General features: G+C 40.0%; 1 protein-coding gene across 2 annotated transcripts in view; it reads left to right on the forward strand.

Moving 5' to 3' along the window:
* PPM1B (protein phosphatase, Mg2+/Mn2+ dependent 1B) overlaps nucleotides 1-19,317 on the forward strand; it is a 76,580-nt gene that overhangs the window by 39,089 nt on the left and 18,174 nt on the right. For both annotated transcript variants that reach the window (XM_067293155.1, XM_067293154.1), the window contains exons 3-4: nucleotides 6,653-7,516; nucleotides 9,615-9,732. In XM_067293155.1, coding sequence (XP_067149256.1) covers nucleotides 6,671-7,516; nucleotides 9,615-9,732 — 964 coding nt within the window. In that variant the 5' untranslated portion in view covers nucleotides 6,653-6,670. The remainder of the gene's footprint in view (nucleotides 1-6,652; nucleotides 7,517-9,614; nucleotides 9,733-19,317) is intronic.

Here is a 19,317-nt window from a genome sequence, read left to right on the forward strand (position 1 = left end):
GTTTGTTAAAGACTCGCAGCCCTGTAGTGTCTTGGAAATGGCTTAGCTGTTGATTTAAAACTAAAGATGAAGTCTATACAGTAGAGTGGTAGCTAGAGCTACTGCTCAGATTCAGTCTCCTCCTTTGCCAAAGGAGAAAAGACCAATATTTTCTTCTAAAGGCCTTCCAAAGGTTACTGCTGATGATTACAGGCACTTACCAGGTGATATGAGATTGATTTCCCCACAGATGGGAAAACTATTGGAAGAAGAGAATCCTTGATTTCCATCCTTGGTCTGAGTAATATATATTGTTTTGAAGAATAGCCCCTGGAGCACAGATTAGAATTTAGGTTAGATTAGAACTTCTCTGTTCTCAAGGAAGCTTTAGGAATTACAGTAGACATAATCTTCCAGATTTCCAAAACTTCAGCTAATAATTTTATGCGAGATAAATATCTTTCCAAGAAGGAACTGAAATTGTTTTCTCAAACTCAGGTATTAATAATTAAATTTTATAAAAATTCAGAGTTTTGGCAATAAATTCTCCCTGGCTGAAGGGGTACTGAACTTCAAAGCTTACATGTATTGAGTGAAGCCACAATGACTGAGTTACTAGCTGGAAGTGGACACTTTCACCTGTTCTTCTACTGGCCACATTTTCTCTCGAGATTGAACCTTGCTCTGCAGAGATATTCAGGGCTTATTGCCTTCAAGTCTTTCAAGAAATGGTGAGAGGTGTTTGAATGTTGAAGAGGAAGCATAATGAAGTCTTCATTAAGAACCTGGACAGTGGAACAGAATTCACCCATAGAACTTTTGCTGCTGTGTTGGAATGAGTGGTTGATAAACTAAAGGGTAGACCTTAGGGTAGACACACCAGAAGAAATGGATTGATGTAACTCAAAGCTCAACCAAGTCCTGTGCTTGGGACAGGATAAGCTCATGCCTCAATACAGGCTGGATGATTGCTGTTTAGAAAGCAACTTTGCAGGAGAAGGACCAGGGGTCCTGATGGACAGCAAGTCAACATGAGGCAACAGTGCATCTCTGTGGTGATACAACCCAGTACGCGGTTGGCTTTTATTAGGAAAAGAACTATTATGTATGCACAAAGTTCTCAAATAGGTGAGTGATCAAAAAGTATGGTAGTATCTCATAGCCAAACTATAGGGGGAAATTGTACCATGCTGTGGAATTTATTGTCCATGCAAAATCTGAGCTTCTGGCTGATTGTTAAAGAAAATCTGTCTAAACCTGGAATCTGATTAATGCTGTTTTATTCCACATATCTCTTAGGGGTTCTTCAGAACAGATAATTTGAAGTCTTGTATAAGGAACATAGCATAATACACAAGCATAAGAGCTACTTGAACTCTGGGATTTCTTAGCTGATTTCATATAGCCAGGTGCTTTTCCTGTATTAAAAAAAGAACATGAAGTTGCATGATGTGACAGTCTATTAAAGGATAAAATTGGTTCTGTAATATAATGTTAGTAATGCTTGAATCAAAGGCCATTAGATCTTTATGCATCCCAGCTATTTGAGTTCAGAGAGACTAGTGTCATCACTATTGTGCTACAGGTAAGAGGATCGGTTGTTTCAGTGTAATATTGTAGACACTGTCTCAGTTCCTGAAAACTGGCTGTTGTTGAGATGGTACTTATCTGGGACAGCTGTTGATTATGTGCAATATAACTTAAGTGAAATGGTCTATCATATTAGAAGTCTAGTTTTCTACTTCGATGAAAGCATAGCAGAACTGAGGCTTTAAAATCAAAATCCTAGATAGTGGTATAAGGAAGGAGAAGTAAGGTTGCGCTTCTTGTTAGCGTATGTGTCCTTACCAGTTAAAACAGCCAAAATTAGGACTCTTGATAGTTTAGCTAGCCTAGACTCCAGTTCTTGAGCAAAAACTTTTTTCAGATCTGAGTCTTCCCCATGTGGTCTTGTGTGAGGGAAGATGTAATTGCTTTTACAGAACTCTCTAGAAATAAAATCTTAGCATGAGTATTCAAACATGATCAGTAATAGTAATCATATCCAGGAGGTAGGTTTCAGGGCTTATTTGGCTAAACATTGGCTTAAATTTTTACAAGAAACAAAATAACTTTTGGTTTTGTGCCAGATTTTAAGTCTAAGTTTGATCTGGTAACATTCAGTTCAGGGTAATTTTAAAATGCGTCTCAAAGGAAAATTTTTTACATTATAAAGCTTTGTGTAATGAAAGGCGGGGTTTTTGTTGTTGTTGTAGCATTTTGATCATAAATAAGCAACGGAGCTAGCAAGGGAAAATTTCAGTGAGCGCCTAAATGCCAGTAAGGACTTTGTTAAACAGCCTGCGTAGAAAATGCTGGAGAGTTCAAAATCAATTCTTTTCCCAGTCTATATTGTTGGCTACTTGTGTTTAGAGAGAAACTGGAACTTATCTTACATCCATTTTTGAGCATGACTGATACTGTTATTGTAATGGAAGTTTATTTGTATGAGGTAAAGGTGATAGTGTGTTGTGCCATGAAGTATCAATAAGTTGTTTTGAGGTTAATCTACAACTGTTTTTGGATTAATTTCATTGTAGTGCTATGAAAAATTCAGGGAAGACTTTTGCTTATGTATTCAGGAGTGTTCTAGCTTCTTTGATTAAATGACTGATCTATATACCTTGGATATGATATTGCTTGCTATTCATACCTCAGTGGTATGAAATGGCAGATATTGTGCTTCCAGTAATAATGTGGAATAGGGGAGGCAGTTGAACTAGACATGAGCTGACTTTGTTTTAAGATATGAGATGCATACTACGTAGGGATATAGTAACTAGTAATGGAACAACTGATATTCTTTACAAGAAATCCTTTCCTTTCTGTAGCTTGCCTTAAGGAAGTACTGTACAGAAAGGATGACTAAGCATGAGGACTTCATGGAGAAAGCTTCCTCAGGAAGTGCAATTTCCACTCTGAGTTTCTGTAGAAGATGGACTGCAGAAGTCCTCTATTTATGTGTCTGTAAGCTGTGACTATGGTTAGTTTATTCCTGCTGTTTGAATACAAAATCTGGTGACTGGTTTAACTCCCTCATATAAGAAGCAAATCATGTTTAATATTGGACTGTTTTGTAAGCAGTCTTCTTGAAAATTAGTGATCCCTATTGTTTAAAAACTAAATGCTGAAATAAAATGCCAAAAACTATATAAATTTTTTAAAGCATCAAAAGGATGAAGGTTTTTGAGGTTGATGTTAAATATTTCCTGTATATTTGTAGTGTTGCGAGTGTGTCGCCTGCATGTTGGTGCGTGTACAGATTCTTTTGCAATATTGGAATCTAAGGGAAGTAATCAGAACTGTAGTAGTAGATAGTTACCTGTGTGTTACTTTTGTGAACAGACTGTTTCCAAGTACCACAACAAATTTTCAGTGGTGTCTTTAAAGACTTTTTTTAATGGCAAAAACATTGGGTGCATATGCAGTATGTGTGGTAGTATAATCTTGATATAAATAACTTATGCTCCTACAATAAAGTTGTTACTGCAAAAATACTTTTTGTAAGAATGCTTGCTACTGAGAGCTTGATATGAGATGTTAGGGTGATCTTCCTGATGATCTAGTTCTTATTGGAAGTTGGTATACGAGAAGAGGTTTCTAATATTGACTGCGTAAGTTTAACCAGATCTGCTATAATTATTTTGGACTGGTTGACTTTGTTTTCTTATACCTGTCTGCCATCAGAACGGGTGTCCCCAGTATTCTGCTGGATTGCGAAGCTACCTCACCGAAGGCAGTGTGATTACTATTGATTTTAGGCTGACGACTTAGTTGCTCGCTCTAAGTGTCCAGAGTTGTGGAGGGTTGCCCTTTGGATGTATTTGCATGTTTGGCCGCTTTCATGTGAAATGAGTTTCAGCATGACTGACTTGCATGCCCAATCACTGGTGTATTAGCTGGCATTTTAGCATCTAAGGCTTTGAGTTAAATTTCCCAGTCAGTCTCTTATGTTGGTATTTATTTATGAGAGCATTTGTGGCTGTAACCTTCTCCCTGTGAGGCGGTCCATTGGATGTGCTTGGTTTTAGGCATTATGGTTTAAAATAGACTGCAAATGGACCTATGCAAGCTTTCTTGCTAGGCTAATGAAATTTGCCATTTCATTCTTGCAAGGCAGTAAGGCTTCATCAGAGGAGAAAGAGCTGTTTGCTGAAATAAGTGGATGGGGCTCTTAATTTATCAGGTTTGCTTAAAGTCATGCACAAAAAATGTGCTCTGTAAACTAGAGCAGGCAGAATCTACAGTTGGTGAATCTTTTTAATGGTTTTTGTGTATGTAGTAGTAGCCTCTTTATGTTTTTATTTTGAGCTACATCATGCACATCTTATTTTTACAGAACATCTTCTATAACTATGTATTTCAGGGTTGATTTTGATTAGTAGACGTGAATATTAGGCTGAAAGTAACCTCAGGAGTTCAGGTAACCTGCTTTCGGAGGAGGCAGGATGCAAGTAAACGTAGTTCATTCTTAGCGAAGTGTAACCTTTCCTTAATGAATAATTTCACAATTTTTCTAGGCAACTTCTCTGCTTAGCCACTTTGCATTTCAAAGTAGTTCTTCATATCTTAAAACTCCTTCATGATGAAGCAAACAATTTCTTACTGTATGCACCTCAGGAAAAGTAGGGAGACAGTTAATTTGCACCTTCAATAAAATAAAACATTATTACAAGTGACAATTATTGTGATCCTGGATTTTTTTCTGCTTTTCTAGCCTTTTCTGTGCTATGGCAATGATTTCAACCTCTCTGTAACCATTTCTTCTAAACTTCTGCTGCTGCTTCCTCTGTCTTCTCTCCAGTTTGTCTGCAACTTTCTGAAGTGTGAAGTCCTTCTTTGCTCAAAGTTTATATATGCTGATTTAGCACCAGTCTATTAACTGTTTCTCCCCTGATTGTGGCTTATTTAAATCAATTTAAATGTAACAAGACTAAATCCTTTCTTTGACTTTTTTTAGGAATATATAGAATATTTTGCTTGAAATCTAGAAAATAAAAGTATTCTGACTTATGATTAGAGGTACAGTAAAACTAGACTAAAAAGTAAACCGGATAAGGAATTGCTGCAGTATTTGGGGAAATTTTGTCTAAGTCTGTATTAAAGTAAAAGTGGTACACATGGTTCAAAAGAAATATTACCAGTGAGCAAAATCTTAGTCTCTGTCAAATGGTGGGGATCCTCAGCACTTCATGGAGTTCACTGGATTAGGTAATGAGAAGTTTGGATTATCTGCAAGAAAGTCTTTATGTTACCACAGCAATGAGGTGCAAAGAACCAAACCAAAACAACAACAAAAAACCTTTGTCTTTTCCTCATCACCTTGACAAGAGAGATGAAAAGAAATAGCACAAAGCAAGCTATGGATACTGAAAATGAGTTTAGAGGTGATGAATGGGGCAAGCAAAGTGCTTAACCTTTTTTGCGGACCTGCTAACAAACTCTTACACCAGATTTGGGTCATCCTGACTTTACAGGCTTGGATGCTCATGCATGGGAGGCCTAGGGGCTACTCAGGATCAGTCATGACGGAGTTCTTCTCAAATTCGTGTTGGGTAAAGGTTACTATCACTTTCACAACCAGGCTCTCTGGATTTTATGGGACAGTCTTTATCAGCATAATCAGAGGTTGTGGTGTCTGAGTTTCTGAATTCATCAGAGTCAAGTGCCCTGGGATCCATGGATTAAAGAATACATTCCCTGCCAATTTTGTGGGGTGAAAGATAATTTTTCAGGCCTAGACAGGATAATCTAGTCTATAATATAGGAGAGGAAGTCAAAGGTCCTTTAAAGCTTGAACATGGATTATTCTTGCAAGCTCATTTATTTTGAAAGAGGTCTTCTCTGAGAGTTAAAGAACTTATAATTTTCTGTGGATTATTTTCTTTCCTTTTACTTGGACAGCTAATATCGCTTGTAATTTAAACTTGAACCTAAAATCACATGTAAGCATATAAATGTCTTTTAAGGAAGGTAAAAATAGAAACTTTAAATTACACTCTTGTCCCTTTGTGATAGAATTTTGTGAAAAGTTTCTTGGGTCAAAGTGAGATTTGCCTTGCATTTCCTTGGAAAGGCTCTACTCAAATTTTCCTTTGGCAGATGGTCTACCTTCCTCTATTGTCAAATTTGCCATGCTTTACAGGATTACAGAAGTGACACAGTACATATAAAGCTGATGAGACCAGTCAGTACTTATTTATGGAGTACTAGCTTTTCTTCATACCACAATGAAACTGGAAAAAGAATAGGATTAATATGGATGTTCTTTTTCCAGCATGGATAAGTTTCTGCAGAGAATGACAAAATTGGCAGGGCTGCAGAGAACTGAAGACAACTACTGTGCCTTCATAGGGAGAGCCTTTTTGCATGCTGTAGTCTCGAAGTAGTTTTTAAAAACAAAACAAAACCCACCAGGTAAACAAGTGTCTTTAAGTTCACATTTTATTAATGTGATTTATTAATTACTTTTCCTGCTTGTAATTGTTGACATGTGTACAAATGTATTATCCTCATGCTTTACAACATGTATTATAAAGAAACAACACAAGGAAAGGAGAATGGAACTGGAACATTGCTAAGCAAGCTTATGGAATGGTAGGCTTATAAATAAGCTTTTTCTTCTGTTTTCCAGATTCAATATTGCATAAACATGGGTGCATTTTTGGATAAACCAAAAACTGAAAAACATAATGCTCATGGTGCAGGGAACGGTTTGCGTTATGGCCTCAGCAGTATGCAGGGATGGAGAGTGGAAATGGAAGATGCTCACACAGCTGTTGTAGGTATTCCCCATGGCTTAGAGGACTGGTCCTTTTTTGCTGTCTATGATGGTCATGCGGGATCTCGTGTTGCAAATTACTGCTCAACGCACTTACTAGAACACATCACTAACAATGAAGACTTTAGGGCAACAGAAAAACCTGGATCTGCTCTTGAGCCTTCAGTGGAAAACGTCAAGAGTGGAATCAGAACTGGCTTTTTGAAAATTGATGAGTATATGCGCAATTTCTCAGACCTCAGAAATGGGATGGACAGAAGTGGCTCAACAGCAGTGGGAGTTATGATTTCTCCTGAGCATATGTACTTTATCAATTGTGGTGATTCACGTGCTGTTCTCTATAGGAATGGACAAGTCTGTTTTTCAACACAGGATCACAAACCTTGCAACCCAAGGGAGAAAGAGCGAATCCAGAATGCAGGAGGCAGTGTAATGATTCAGCGTGTTAACGGTTCATTGGCAGTTTCTCGAGCTTTGGGGGACTATGACTACAAATGTGTTGATGGCAAAGGCCCTACAGAACAACTTGTTTCTCCAGAGCCTGAGGTTTGTGAAATTTTAAGGGCAGAAGAAGATGAATTTATCATCTTGGCTTGTGATGGAATCTGGGATGTAATGAGCAATGAAGAGCTCTGTGAATTTGTTAAGTCTAGGCTTGAAGTATCAGATGACCTGGAAAAAGTGTGCAATTGGGTAGTGGACACTTGTTTACATAAGGTATGTATTTGTTTTCCTCAAATAGATGTTCTAAAACTGCCTTCTAAGTGTTTAGATGGGTACAGTGTTGACAGCAGTTCCTGGCCTACTCTACACTTTCTCCCTCTTCCTTCCCTCTTGCTTCTGTACCCATTTGACTGTATATCCTGCTGAAGAATAAACTGCATCACATCGTATTGGGGCTAGAGAGGTAACAGCAATTACCAAAATAAAGTTTTAGTATTTTCTCAAAGTTGCAAATGATTCCAGCTCGGTTTTGTTTCCAAATACAGATTCTTTAAAATTAATAAATTCCACACAAGGTTTTTTGCTTGTTTTTTGTTCTTTCAAGTTGGGCAGTGTTTGTGTTCTTTATGTAAAACCTGTGCTTGCACTATCTCTTCTTCAAGACATGGTTTGTCTGTCACCTGAAGTGGTGTCCACAGCTCATTGTTGTAGCTCAGGTGGAGAAGCACTAAAACTACATCTGAGCTTGTTTGCACTCCTCAAACTAAGTTCATTTGGAGCAATTGCAGGTTGATCTGCAAATGTTTCATAGGCGTACCATTTCCAGCATTTCCTGAAAAGTGCAACTTCTACTAGTGCTAATCGAGTTCCTTCATTATGCTAAAGACTGAAGATGCCATTTTGAGAAAGTATTAAAATTTAGAATTTTAACACAGAAGGATAACATTCCCCCCCCCCCCCCCCCCAAATAACAAGGGTTGTATTTCAACCTCTGCTATACCTTGATCGGTTTAAATGCTGTGGCTTTTCTGACCAAGCACATGACCAGCCTTGTTGATGGTTTTTCACTCTAGTATACTTTCAGTAAAACTGAGCCCTGACCTTGTGTGTAGTTTCTCAAGATCAGATACTGGACTTGTGCAGTGTGTGACAAGATTAGAATGTTGTCGTCTATACTCCATGTGTGAATTGTACCACATAGTATTTATTAACTGCTGTGTGAGGTAGACATCACCATACATTTGCTATGGAAGAATACTGAGAATAAATTTTAAGTACTTCTGAAGGGATTTATTCTTCTCACATCAGACTCCTACTTCATTTCTTCGGGAGAATGAATTGTTGTGGTGGATGGTAAGAATTTTCCAGTAGGTCAGATTTACACAGAAATTATGCAATGACTAATGACACTTAAATTTCTGGGTTAGTTTGGTAAGATTCTATTTACATAATGATTGTTGTAAAGATTTCCAACTTAGTGCAAGAACAGAGAATTTCACAGAACTCCTCCCCCCCCTCCCCCCGCCTTAATTTCAAACCAGTAATGTTGCATTATCACTAATCTCTTCAATAACCTTTCAAGGTGAAGTCAAGAGTTTCAGCTAAGGTTCTGCTGGATCTCCTTGTAGGAGGATCAGACAGTATGGATAAGAGCACTAATGTTTTTTCAAATTCAGATATGGATTATAATTTTGCAAACTAAACTTGGGCAGAGAAGTAGTATTGGAGTTTACTAGTGGAGCATTAGCATTTTAATTAATACCTGAAAAAGCTGTTTGCAGATGTTGCTGAGCATATGGTAGTCTGTAAGGTCAGTTTTGCCATACTGAATGATTTCATATTTTGCAATGTACTTTCATCAAGGTTTTAGGTATGACACAGGTGTAGTCTGAGCAGACTTGTAATGATATGTGATGTTCTCAAACTGAAATGGATTAGTAGATAGAGCTAGCTGTTCTAGTAGTCTAGAATAAATATTCTGCATTTCATTTTGCAACATCGAGTGGTTTTTAATTAGACTCAAGGTAACAGTAAATGACTCCTTAATTTATGACTTGTTTTTTTAATGTTATTTTAACAGTTGACATATAATAGCAAGTTCATTAAATATATTGAAACTTTAAGATTAAGAACATATAGTAAAATCAGTAAAATTAATTTTAACCAGTAGTTTAGTTGAAACTAGCATTATAAGTAAGAGATTCTTATTAATCAAAATACAGTTTTATAGCTAAGTTGTTTTTTTTTTTCTTCCCAGGTAAATTGATAGTGCTGTGCTTGTTCCAAATGAAAATGTGATTGATAACAAGGATAGAAAAGGAGAGATAAGGCTAAAGATCCTAATTCTTCTTTTTTTTTCTTTGTCATATAGGGAAGTCGTGATAACATGAGTGTTGTACTAGTTTGTTTTTCAAATGCTCCTAAGGTCTCGGATGAGGCAGTGAAAAAAGATGCCGAGTTGGATAAGCACTTGGAATCACGGGTTGAAGGTAAGAAATTTATTTTGTTCATTAGAAATGCTGTTGTCACCTTCTTGATTGCAAAAACAAAAAACCCAAAAACCCTGAAAACCATCAAAACTTTATATACTGGATCAAATTCAGGCCTGATTGCAACTCTGAAATTTTATGTATTAGGAAAAATGTTTTAGCAATGTGGTTGGTTTATCCTCATATACCACAAGCATTTTCTTAATGTAAGCTTTGGGTTAGTATTTCTATCTTTACAAGACAAAATGCAACCACTGGCCTTGAAGAGGATTGATATCAGCTAATTAAATTGTGATACTGCTAATGTCTTACTTACAAAATATGGTTAGAAGGGATGCTTGTTATACTACTTATTCCCTTGTTTTTTGTGAAAGTTTTTGACAAAAAGAAAAAAAGCTTTATCAGTTCTGCATGAAGGGGCAATTTATTAATCTAAGTATCCAGACATTTTTAACATCTTGTATTTAGCACATCTTTGAGCTATTTTGCCACTGAGGACTCCTTAAAATATATTTTTGCTAAAAATTAACAAAGTAAATATAAATGATGAAAATACATGAGTGCAAGAGCCTTAAAATATCCTTTCAGATTCTGAATGCATACCAAATGTAAATGTTACGTGTATGAAAAAAATCATCTAGAATTTTTGTGGGCAACTCAACTTAATTCCTAACAGTTCCATTTAGTCACTGACTTTATCACACTCTATATGCATCCAAAAGCTTCAATACAACTTCTTCCCTTCAGCAGAAACAGTTGAAGAAAAGGTAGCTTGGCTGAAAGGTTTGCTCTTGTATATTTATTCCTGTTCTGGAGTGTTCTTCATGTCCGAAAAACTGATGTTTGAAGCAGATGGTCAGACTGTTGCTTCTAATTTAAAAATGTCTGTCACTCGTTAAGGCTGTTCTAAGGACTGACTAGGCAGCTATATGTAGTGGCCTCTTATCTCTTTGATTCACGTAGTGATCCAGGTACAGCTCACAGTTTTGGTAGAGTTGACTGAAGTTCAGTGTTGATACTGAATGTTTGCCTTTTTTATAGGATTGATCACATGTTGGCAGAGGCTTTTAAAAAAGCAACCCAGGCATGAAAAGGGCTGCTCTTGGAGTAGGTTGTCTTTCTGTTATGAATATTGCTAGGGTAGTATTGTACAACAGCATCATTAGAGAGAAGCAGTCTTCAGGAGTTTTGAAAGCCTTGGTATGGTTCTTTAAAACTTCTGTAATCTCATGAGAGGACTAATGAAGAAGTATGTCTTGTTTACTTAATGATGATGAAGTTTACTGGATCTATCAGTTACAGCAACAGTATTGAGGGAATTGGAAGGGCTTACTGAAGAGCAAGTTGACTGAGAAAGAAAGTCGAGATATTTTGAACCCTTTCTTGTTTTGTTTCAGGTCTGGGATAGATTATTCTGATCACTATATCCAAACTTATCTGTTGCATGCGGAGCTGGTCCCTTCGTAGATGGGTAGTGAATCATGCAGCCTTCCTACATGTCTTTTGTAGCTTTTTGCTGCATGCCAAGTCCAATGTTTCAGTGTTAGACTAAATTTTGCTCTCGTGACAGTGCTGTTCTGTGTTCATATTGAAAAATGCAGCATTGGCGGACTGTTGGACTGTTCAGTGTTCTTTACCATAAGCCAATTGAGAGTAATCTTAAATCTTAAATTTGGTTCCCAGGACTTTTGGGACTTTGCAGGTCAGAACCAGCAAGAAGCCATCTCTGTCTTGGGACTATATCAAGGTTTTAATGGCTTAAACCCCAGCTGGGGCCACTGGCAGCCTGAGCTGGAGCCTCTTTTATGAAGGAAGGCATGGCTGGCTAAATGTTCTCAGTTTGGGTCCTGAAACTTTCCAGGCACCCTAACATGGTGTGCATAATCTGTTGTTGAGGTAAAATATTTGTTTTCCTTTCTTAGGACTGTTTGAGAAGTATTAACATAGGACTCCAACACTATTGCATAATAGATGGATTCCATTTCTATTTTTGGTTTATTTGAATATCTGAGAACCACTGGCTTTTTAACATGCAGGAATGGATGCTTACAGGACTGATTGGACATGCTTTTATTACAAAGTAGTTAATATCCAAACAAATAGGACTAGGTATAATGAGAAGTAATTCTGCACTGTAGGTCTGAGGGGATCAGGAATTTTCTGAGAATGTGTTTAAAAGAAAAATAAAAAAGCATACAGCTAACCATTCATAACTGCTCTTAATACTAAGTATAAAACAACATATGACTATTGGAATGTACAATGTGATCTGGTTGCCATGGGGGAAAAAAAATTGTCAGTTTTGCCATAGTATCAGAAATGCTCAAACTTATCTAATGTCATAAATTACATTTACTGTAGATACTTTATTGTTTAATGTTTCATTTGTGTGAAACAACTGAGAAAATCATTCATACTCTTGGCCTGGATGTATGTGGTTTTTAAACTCTTGTCTAACCAAGTGAGATAAATTAATATAGTTCCCCCCCCCCATTTACGTTAGTGTCCCAGTAATCTAGACAATTGAAGAAACTGATGTAACAAACCTTAACTTTTAAATATATAAAAGATGGCCTTCAGGCCATGATCCAGCAAGGTATCTCTGAATGTGGTGTGGGTGTGGTGGAGGTGTTAGGTTTTTGCCTTTTCTTGTTTAAATAGGATCTAAACTGGGTACCTGAAATAGCATGCATATTTGTTGTTTCTGTTGAGATTAGTGGGAGCTAATGGTCACTTGAAATGCTAACTCTAGGCATGTTTCTCTGAACTTGGCTTACGTCTCAGGCTTCCTGGATGACACTGGTTAAGATAAATACCTGTTATCTGCCTATGTCTGAGTGAGTACACAAGCTGTTATAGACTCTGGGAGAAAGCCAGGGACAGTTCCCTTCGCTGTCAGCAGTTACGTGCACACAGAATGGTGGCGAGTTGGTATTGTCTGGTTCTTGGTGTCTCCTCTTGATGAGTGAATAGGTAAAAAAAACAAAACAAAACAAAACAAAAAAACATAGAACTGTTGTGTATTTATTGCTTTTGTAAACAGGAAGATTATTGGAGGGCTGTCAAATAACTTCTAGTGGGAATGACTGGATTAAGTGTGGAAATGATGTAGGAAGCCCTATCTACTAGTAACAATTCAGTGTTGTAATATACCTGAGTTACACTTTAACCCAACAGAATTGCTTCTTAGCAGAAACATATTTTACCAATGTTGTCAACATTCAACAACTACTACACACACCAAAAATTTGGTGGAGAGTCTGGAGTCCAAACTGATGCAAAGCCACTCTGAATGTAACCCAGAATGATTGCTAAGCTTAAGTACTCAACAGAAGTGTGTTACTTCAAAGCTTGTCACTTTGGTTACTTCAGCTGTTCTTGATTTTTGCTACATGAGTTCCCAGTGTCATTCTGTGTTCTGCTAATTGGATAGAGTGCATGACCTTTAAATGTCAAATATTCAAAAGGAATGAGTGCTAGCATGTTTGAGGAAATTCTACCAAGAAATTGGAGAAAATAAAGGAAATGGAGAATTTGGAACTTGAAATACTTACCCTTTGTGTTTTCTAACAGATTTTTGCATTCTTAATAAATTGTATGAAACTGACAACTTGACACAATGCTTCCTTAATTTAAAGAAATAGTAAATTCTTGGCCAAGGAATTGCTGGACTGGAGTTTTAACATCATGTTTGTGTTTCAAGTATTACGAGGTCAAAAATGATACACAGAAGCTTGAAGAAAATGTTTCAAACCACTCAGCAGCATAGGAAAAAACTGTTCAGAAAGCTGTTGGATTCTAAATAAATTAGTCTGATTTGAAGTTTTACGCAGTGAGCAGAACTGTTCTCATAGAAAAGCATGATCACAAGTATTGGAGTAGTAAGGAAAAGTTTTAGAAGGATGGGGCATGTTGTTTGGTCAGGAAGGGACTGACTGCCTTAATCAGTTTTGCATCCATCTGTAGTCTGAGTGAATCTGGAAAGCAGTGCATAAAAGGGTGATGTCTGAAAGGTTGAACTGCTTTTAATTCTAAAAACTAAACTGGTAGGTAAGTTGTGATACCCTAATATGGGTTTGATATCTCTTCTAGTTCTTTTCAACAGACAAGTTCTATTTCTTGGATTTGTTCTAAATATATATTTTATGCCTCTAGGATAGTCTTGTTCAGATAAGCATATTCATTACATCTTATTCATAGTTCTGACTTGTTTTGAAGCTCTGAACCTGGTAGGTTAGGCAGAAACTCTGGGTTATGTTCAGGTACCTATGTTCACTTACAGCAAGTGGCTCTATAGTGAACGTAGTAGATTTACCTATGTTTAAAATGTCAGACTAGATGACAATTTCTTTCAAAAGGAAAATAACTGACTTTGTTCCCATTGAAGTATTGTATGCAACAATGTTTCTTTCTCTATTAAAGAGTTAACAGCTCACAAGTTGTGCCAAGTTGAATAATAGCCAATAAGAATAATTTTTATTTATATCTGTAGTAAAAACATTCTGAAAAAATCAGCCTTTCTTTGAACTACTGAACTGCAAAAATGGAGGCCCAATGAAAAATACAAGCTATGAGTTCTCTTTGATATTTCATTTTTCAATAAATGATTTGTTTAGGTCAGGCTAACATTTGTATTTAATATAAAATCATTTGGGACTTCCCGAAGCAATTTTAGTCTGATAAACAGTATTTGTTCTTAATGAACATGGGCTGTTCAGCAAGGTGTGTTTTTTCTTTTCCTTTGTGGACCTTAAATTTCAAGCTGATTTGGACTATCCTATCAAACCTTTAAGACATTTATTTATTTTATTTTTATTTTTTCCATTGCTACACTTGGGCATTTTAAACTTTGATTTAGAAGGACGTTGTCTGAGGCACGTGGTTGTCTTCTGTCAAAATTTCTTGAGGTGTTCAAAAGCACTTTAATACACAATAAATAAAAACATTTAATTTTTTGGGGTATATTTTAGAGTCTTACAGAATTGTTTAAGGCTGTACAGCTCCAGGAGTCCCAACCCCCTGCAGCAGTGGAGTTGCCAGAGGGCTCTGTGCCGTGTGAAACGGTACATCATAACATCACAGAAGAAGGCTGGAAACTGGTCACTGCTCGTGGGAGGAGAAAGGCTCCTACTCCTCCTGAAGACCTGAAGCTGAAGAACAGGTTTAGTGCCCTCCAGGCTGAGGAGGAGATGGGCATGGCTGCCAGGGAAGTAACCGGGACAACAGACCCTGTGCCCTGCCGGAACACCCAGAAAAAGTGGCGGGTGATTGTTGTGGGGGACTCCCTGCTACAGGGGACGGAGGCATCTATCTGCCGACCTGACCTCTTGTCTAGAGAGGTTTGTGGCCTGCCGGGGGCTCGTGTGAGAGATGTCATGCAAAGACTGCCAAGGCTTGTCCACGCTTCGGACTATTACCCACTGCTGCTCTTCCATGTGGGCGCCAATGACACCAAGGGCAAACTGGAGACCATCAAGCAGGATTTCAGAGCTGTGGGGATGGTGGTCAAGGGTCTGGGAGCCCAGGTCATCTTCTCCTCAATCCTGCCAGTGAGGGGGATGGATGAGAGGAGGAGGAGACGGACTTTCCAGGTTAACGACTGGCTGCGCCGCTGGTGTTGGCAACAGGGTTTTGGTTTCTATGACCATGGGACCCTGTTCGAAGATCAACAACTGATGGTGAGAGATGGGATCCACCTCACGAGGCGGGGCACACAGGTCTTTGCCAACAGGTTGGCCAACCTGGTAAGGAGGGCTTTAAACTAGGAAAGATGGGGGAAGGGGAGAGTTATAGTGCCAGGGTAGTTGGCAAAAGACTGCTCAAGTCAGGATGCCTCCAACAGGTGAATGCAGCCAGGGAAGTGCGCATGGGATGTGGCTATGGAGGACCCTCTTTTATCCCTCCTGGGAAACCTGCATGCTCGATCACCTCCCTGAAATGCCTGTACACCAATGCACGCAGCTTGGGGAACAAACAGGAAGAACTAGAGATATGTGTGCGGTCGCAGGGCCATGATCTCATTGCCATTACAGAGACATGGTGGGATAGCTCGCATGACTGGAGTGCTGTCATGGATGGCTACGTGCTTTTTAGGAAAGACAGGCCAGGAAAGCGAGGTGGTGGAGTTGCTCTTTATGTGAGAGAGCAACTGGAATGTATTGAGCTGTGCCTAGGGGTGGATGAAGAGCGAGTCGAGAGCTTATGGGTAAAGATCAAAGGGCAGGCTAATAGAGGTGACACTGTTGTGGGTGTTTACTACAGGCCACCTGATCAGGATGAGGAAGTTGATGAGGCCTTCTACAGACAGCTGGAAGTAGCCTCACGATCCCAGGCCCTGGTTCTCATGGGGGACTTCAACCACCCCGATATCTGCTGGAAAGACAACACAGCTAGGCACAAACAGTCCTGGAGATTCCTGCAGAGCATTGGTGACAACTTCTTGACCCAGGTGGTGGAGGAGCCAACAAGGAGAGGTGTGCTGCTGGACCTCGTACTAACAAACAAAGAAGGACTGGTGGAAGATGTGAAGGTTGGGGGCTGCCTTGGCTGCAGTGACCATGAGATGGTGGAGTTCAGGATCCTGCGAGGAGGCAGCAGGGCACCAAGTAGGATCGCAACCCTGGACTTCAGGAGAGCAAACTTTGTCCTCTTCAGGGACCTACTTGGAGGAATCCCATGGGTGAGGGCCCTGGAAGGAAGGAGTGTGCAAGAGAGTTGGTTAATATTCAAACATCACTTCCTCCAGGCTCAAGAGCGGTGCATCCCTATGAGTAGGAAGTCAAGCAAAGGAGGTAGGAGACCTGCATGGATGAGCAAGGAGCTCCTGGCAAAACTCAACCAGAAGAAGGAAGTATACAGAAAGTGGAAAGGGGGACAGGCCACTTGGGAGGAATATAGGAATGTTGTCAGAGTATGCAGGGATGCAACGAGGAAGGCTAAGGCCCGTTTGGAATTAAATCTGGCTAGAGATGTCAAGGACAACAAGAAGGGCTTCTTCAAATACATCAGCAGCAAGAGGAAGACTAGGTAAAATGTGGGCCCTTTGCTGAATGGGGTGGGTGCCCTGGTGACGAAGGATGCAGAGAAGGCAGAGTTACTGAATGCCGCCTTTGCTTCAGTCTTTACTGCTGAGGCCAGCCCTCAGGAACCCCAGACCCTGGAGGCAAGAGAGAAAGCCTGGAGAGAGGAAGACTTTCCCTTGGTGGAGGAGGAGTGGGTTAGAGATCATTTAAGCAAACTTGACACCCACAAATCCATGGGCCCTGATGGGATGCACCCACGAGTGCTGAGGGAGCTGGCGGACATTATTGCTAAGCCACTCTCCATCATCTTTGAAAGGTCATGGAGAACAGGAGAGGTGCCCGAGGACTGGAAGAAAGCCAATGTCACCCCAGTCTTTAAAAAGGGCAAGAAGGAGGACCCAGGGAACTACAGGCCAGTCAGCCTCACCTGCATCCCTGGAAAGGTGATGGAGCAGCTCATCCTGGAAGCCATCTCCACGCATGTGGAGGAAAAGAAGGTGATCAGGAGTAGTCAGCATGGCTTCACCAAGGGGAAATCATGCCTAACCAATCTGATAGCCTTCTATGATGGAATGACTGGCTGGGTAGATGAGGGGAGAGCAGTGGATGTTGTCTACCTAGACTTCAGCAAGGCTTTTGACACTGTCTCCCATAGCATCCTCATAGACAAGCTCAGGAAGTGTGGGTTAGATGAGTGGACAGTGAGGTGGATTGAGAACTGGCTGAATGGCAGAGCTCAGAGAGTTGTGATCAGTGGCACAGAGTCTAGTTGGAGGCCTGTAGCTAGCGGTGTCCCCCAGGGGTCAGTCCTGGCTCCAGTCTTGTTCAACTTCTTCATCAATGACCTGGATGAAGGCACAGAGTGCACCCTCAGCAAGTTTGCTGACGATACAAAACTGGGAGGAGTGGCCGATACACCAGAGGGCTGTGCTGCCATTCAAAGAGACTTGGACAGGCTGGAGAGGTGGGCAGAGAGGAACCTCATGAAATTCAACAAAGGGAAGTGCAGGGTCCTGCACCTGGGGAGGAATAACCCCATGCAGCAGTACAGGTTGGGGGTTGACCTGCTGGAAAGCAGCTCTGCTGAGAAGGACCTGGGAGTGCTGGTGGACACCAAGTTAAGTATGAGGCAGCAATGTGCCCTTGTGGCCAAGAAGGCCAATGGTATCCTGGGCTGCATCAGAAAGAGTGTTGCCAGCAGGTCGAGGGAGGTGATTCTCCCCCTCTCCTCAGCCCTGGTGAGGCCCCATCTGGAGTACTGCGTCCAGTTCTGGGCTCCCCAGTACAAGAGGGATGTGGCACTACTGGAGCAAGTCCAGCGAAGGGCCACAAAGATGATTAGGGGACTGGAGCATCTCTCTTATGAGGAAAGGCTGAGAGAGCTTGGCCTGTTTAGCTTGGAGAAGAGAAGGCTGAGAGGAGATCTTATCAATGTGTACAAGTATCTGAAGGGAGGGTGTCGAGAGGATGGGGCCAGACTCTTTTCAGTGGTGCCGAGCGACAGGACGCGAGGCAACGGGCACAAACTGAAACACAGACACTTCCATCTGAACATGAGGAAAAACTTTTTCACTGTGAGGGTGACAGAGCACTGGAACAGGTTGCCCCGAGAGGTGGTGGAGTCTCCTTCTCTGGAGATATTCAAAATGCGCCTGGATGCAATCCTGTGCAATATGCTCTAGGTGACCCTGCTTGAGCAGGGGGGTTGGACTAGATGATCTCCAGAGGTCCCTTCCAACCTCAGTGATTCTGTGATTCTGTGATTCTGTAAGAGTAGATCCTGTGTGTTGTTAGGATGATTTGACTTAGTAGTTTCATAATGGATTTTGAAAGTTATTTAAAACAAACTCCAAAACTCACCAAGTGATAGTCTATGCAGATTTGTAATAGAGTAGTATACTAAAACTCTGAAGCTAGTTGGATCTTGACATGGACAGCGTGTGTATAACTGCCTTCCAAAGCTGGGAATTACAAGAGTGTTCTGAACTACTTACAAGGTTGTAGTTGATGGCTTGTGATCAAGTCATTTATGACAGTGACTGTAGTGATACTTCGATTTTTTTTGAGTTGCTTAATTGGCTAATTTCTGAAAGATTGCAGGTGCGTTGAATAATATTTAGCCTTAGTAGGTCAGGAGATCGGGCTGTTTTTTACTGCCACTTTCAAATGCTACTTTGTGTTCTGTGTACTTGCCTGTTTTTCAGAGACCCACTAATAGGTCAAAGTAAGAGAAAATTAGGCACAAAACAATTTTCCTGGTAAGTTTCAGTTAATTTGAAAGGCTACATCAGAGAGGGAGGTTTCAAACAAACCCCAAATCCTCTAAATAGGAACAATTGCTCTGTATAGACTGAAATAGTTGCAACTAAGTCCATACAGTAGTAGCTGACTACTCAACACAGTGAGTTGGATAGTGCATTTTTCATATGTGGAATATATACAGTATATCAAACTGTTTTGGGGGCTTTGGAGTCAGACCTGGCAGAGAAAAGTGGTGTCTTTCCCATGTCATAATCTGACAGCTAGAGATCAGCAGAGATGTTTGAAAGCAGAAAGCTGTTGC

This window comes from Apteryx mantelli, chromosome 3, assembly GCF_036417845.1.
Source record: "Apteryx mantelli isolate bAptMan1 chromosome 3, bAptMan1.hap1, whole genome shotgun sequence".
Lineage (NCBI taxonomy): Eukaryota > Metazoa > Chordata > Aves > Apterygiformes > Apterygidae > Apteryx > Apteryx mantelli.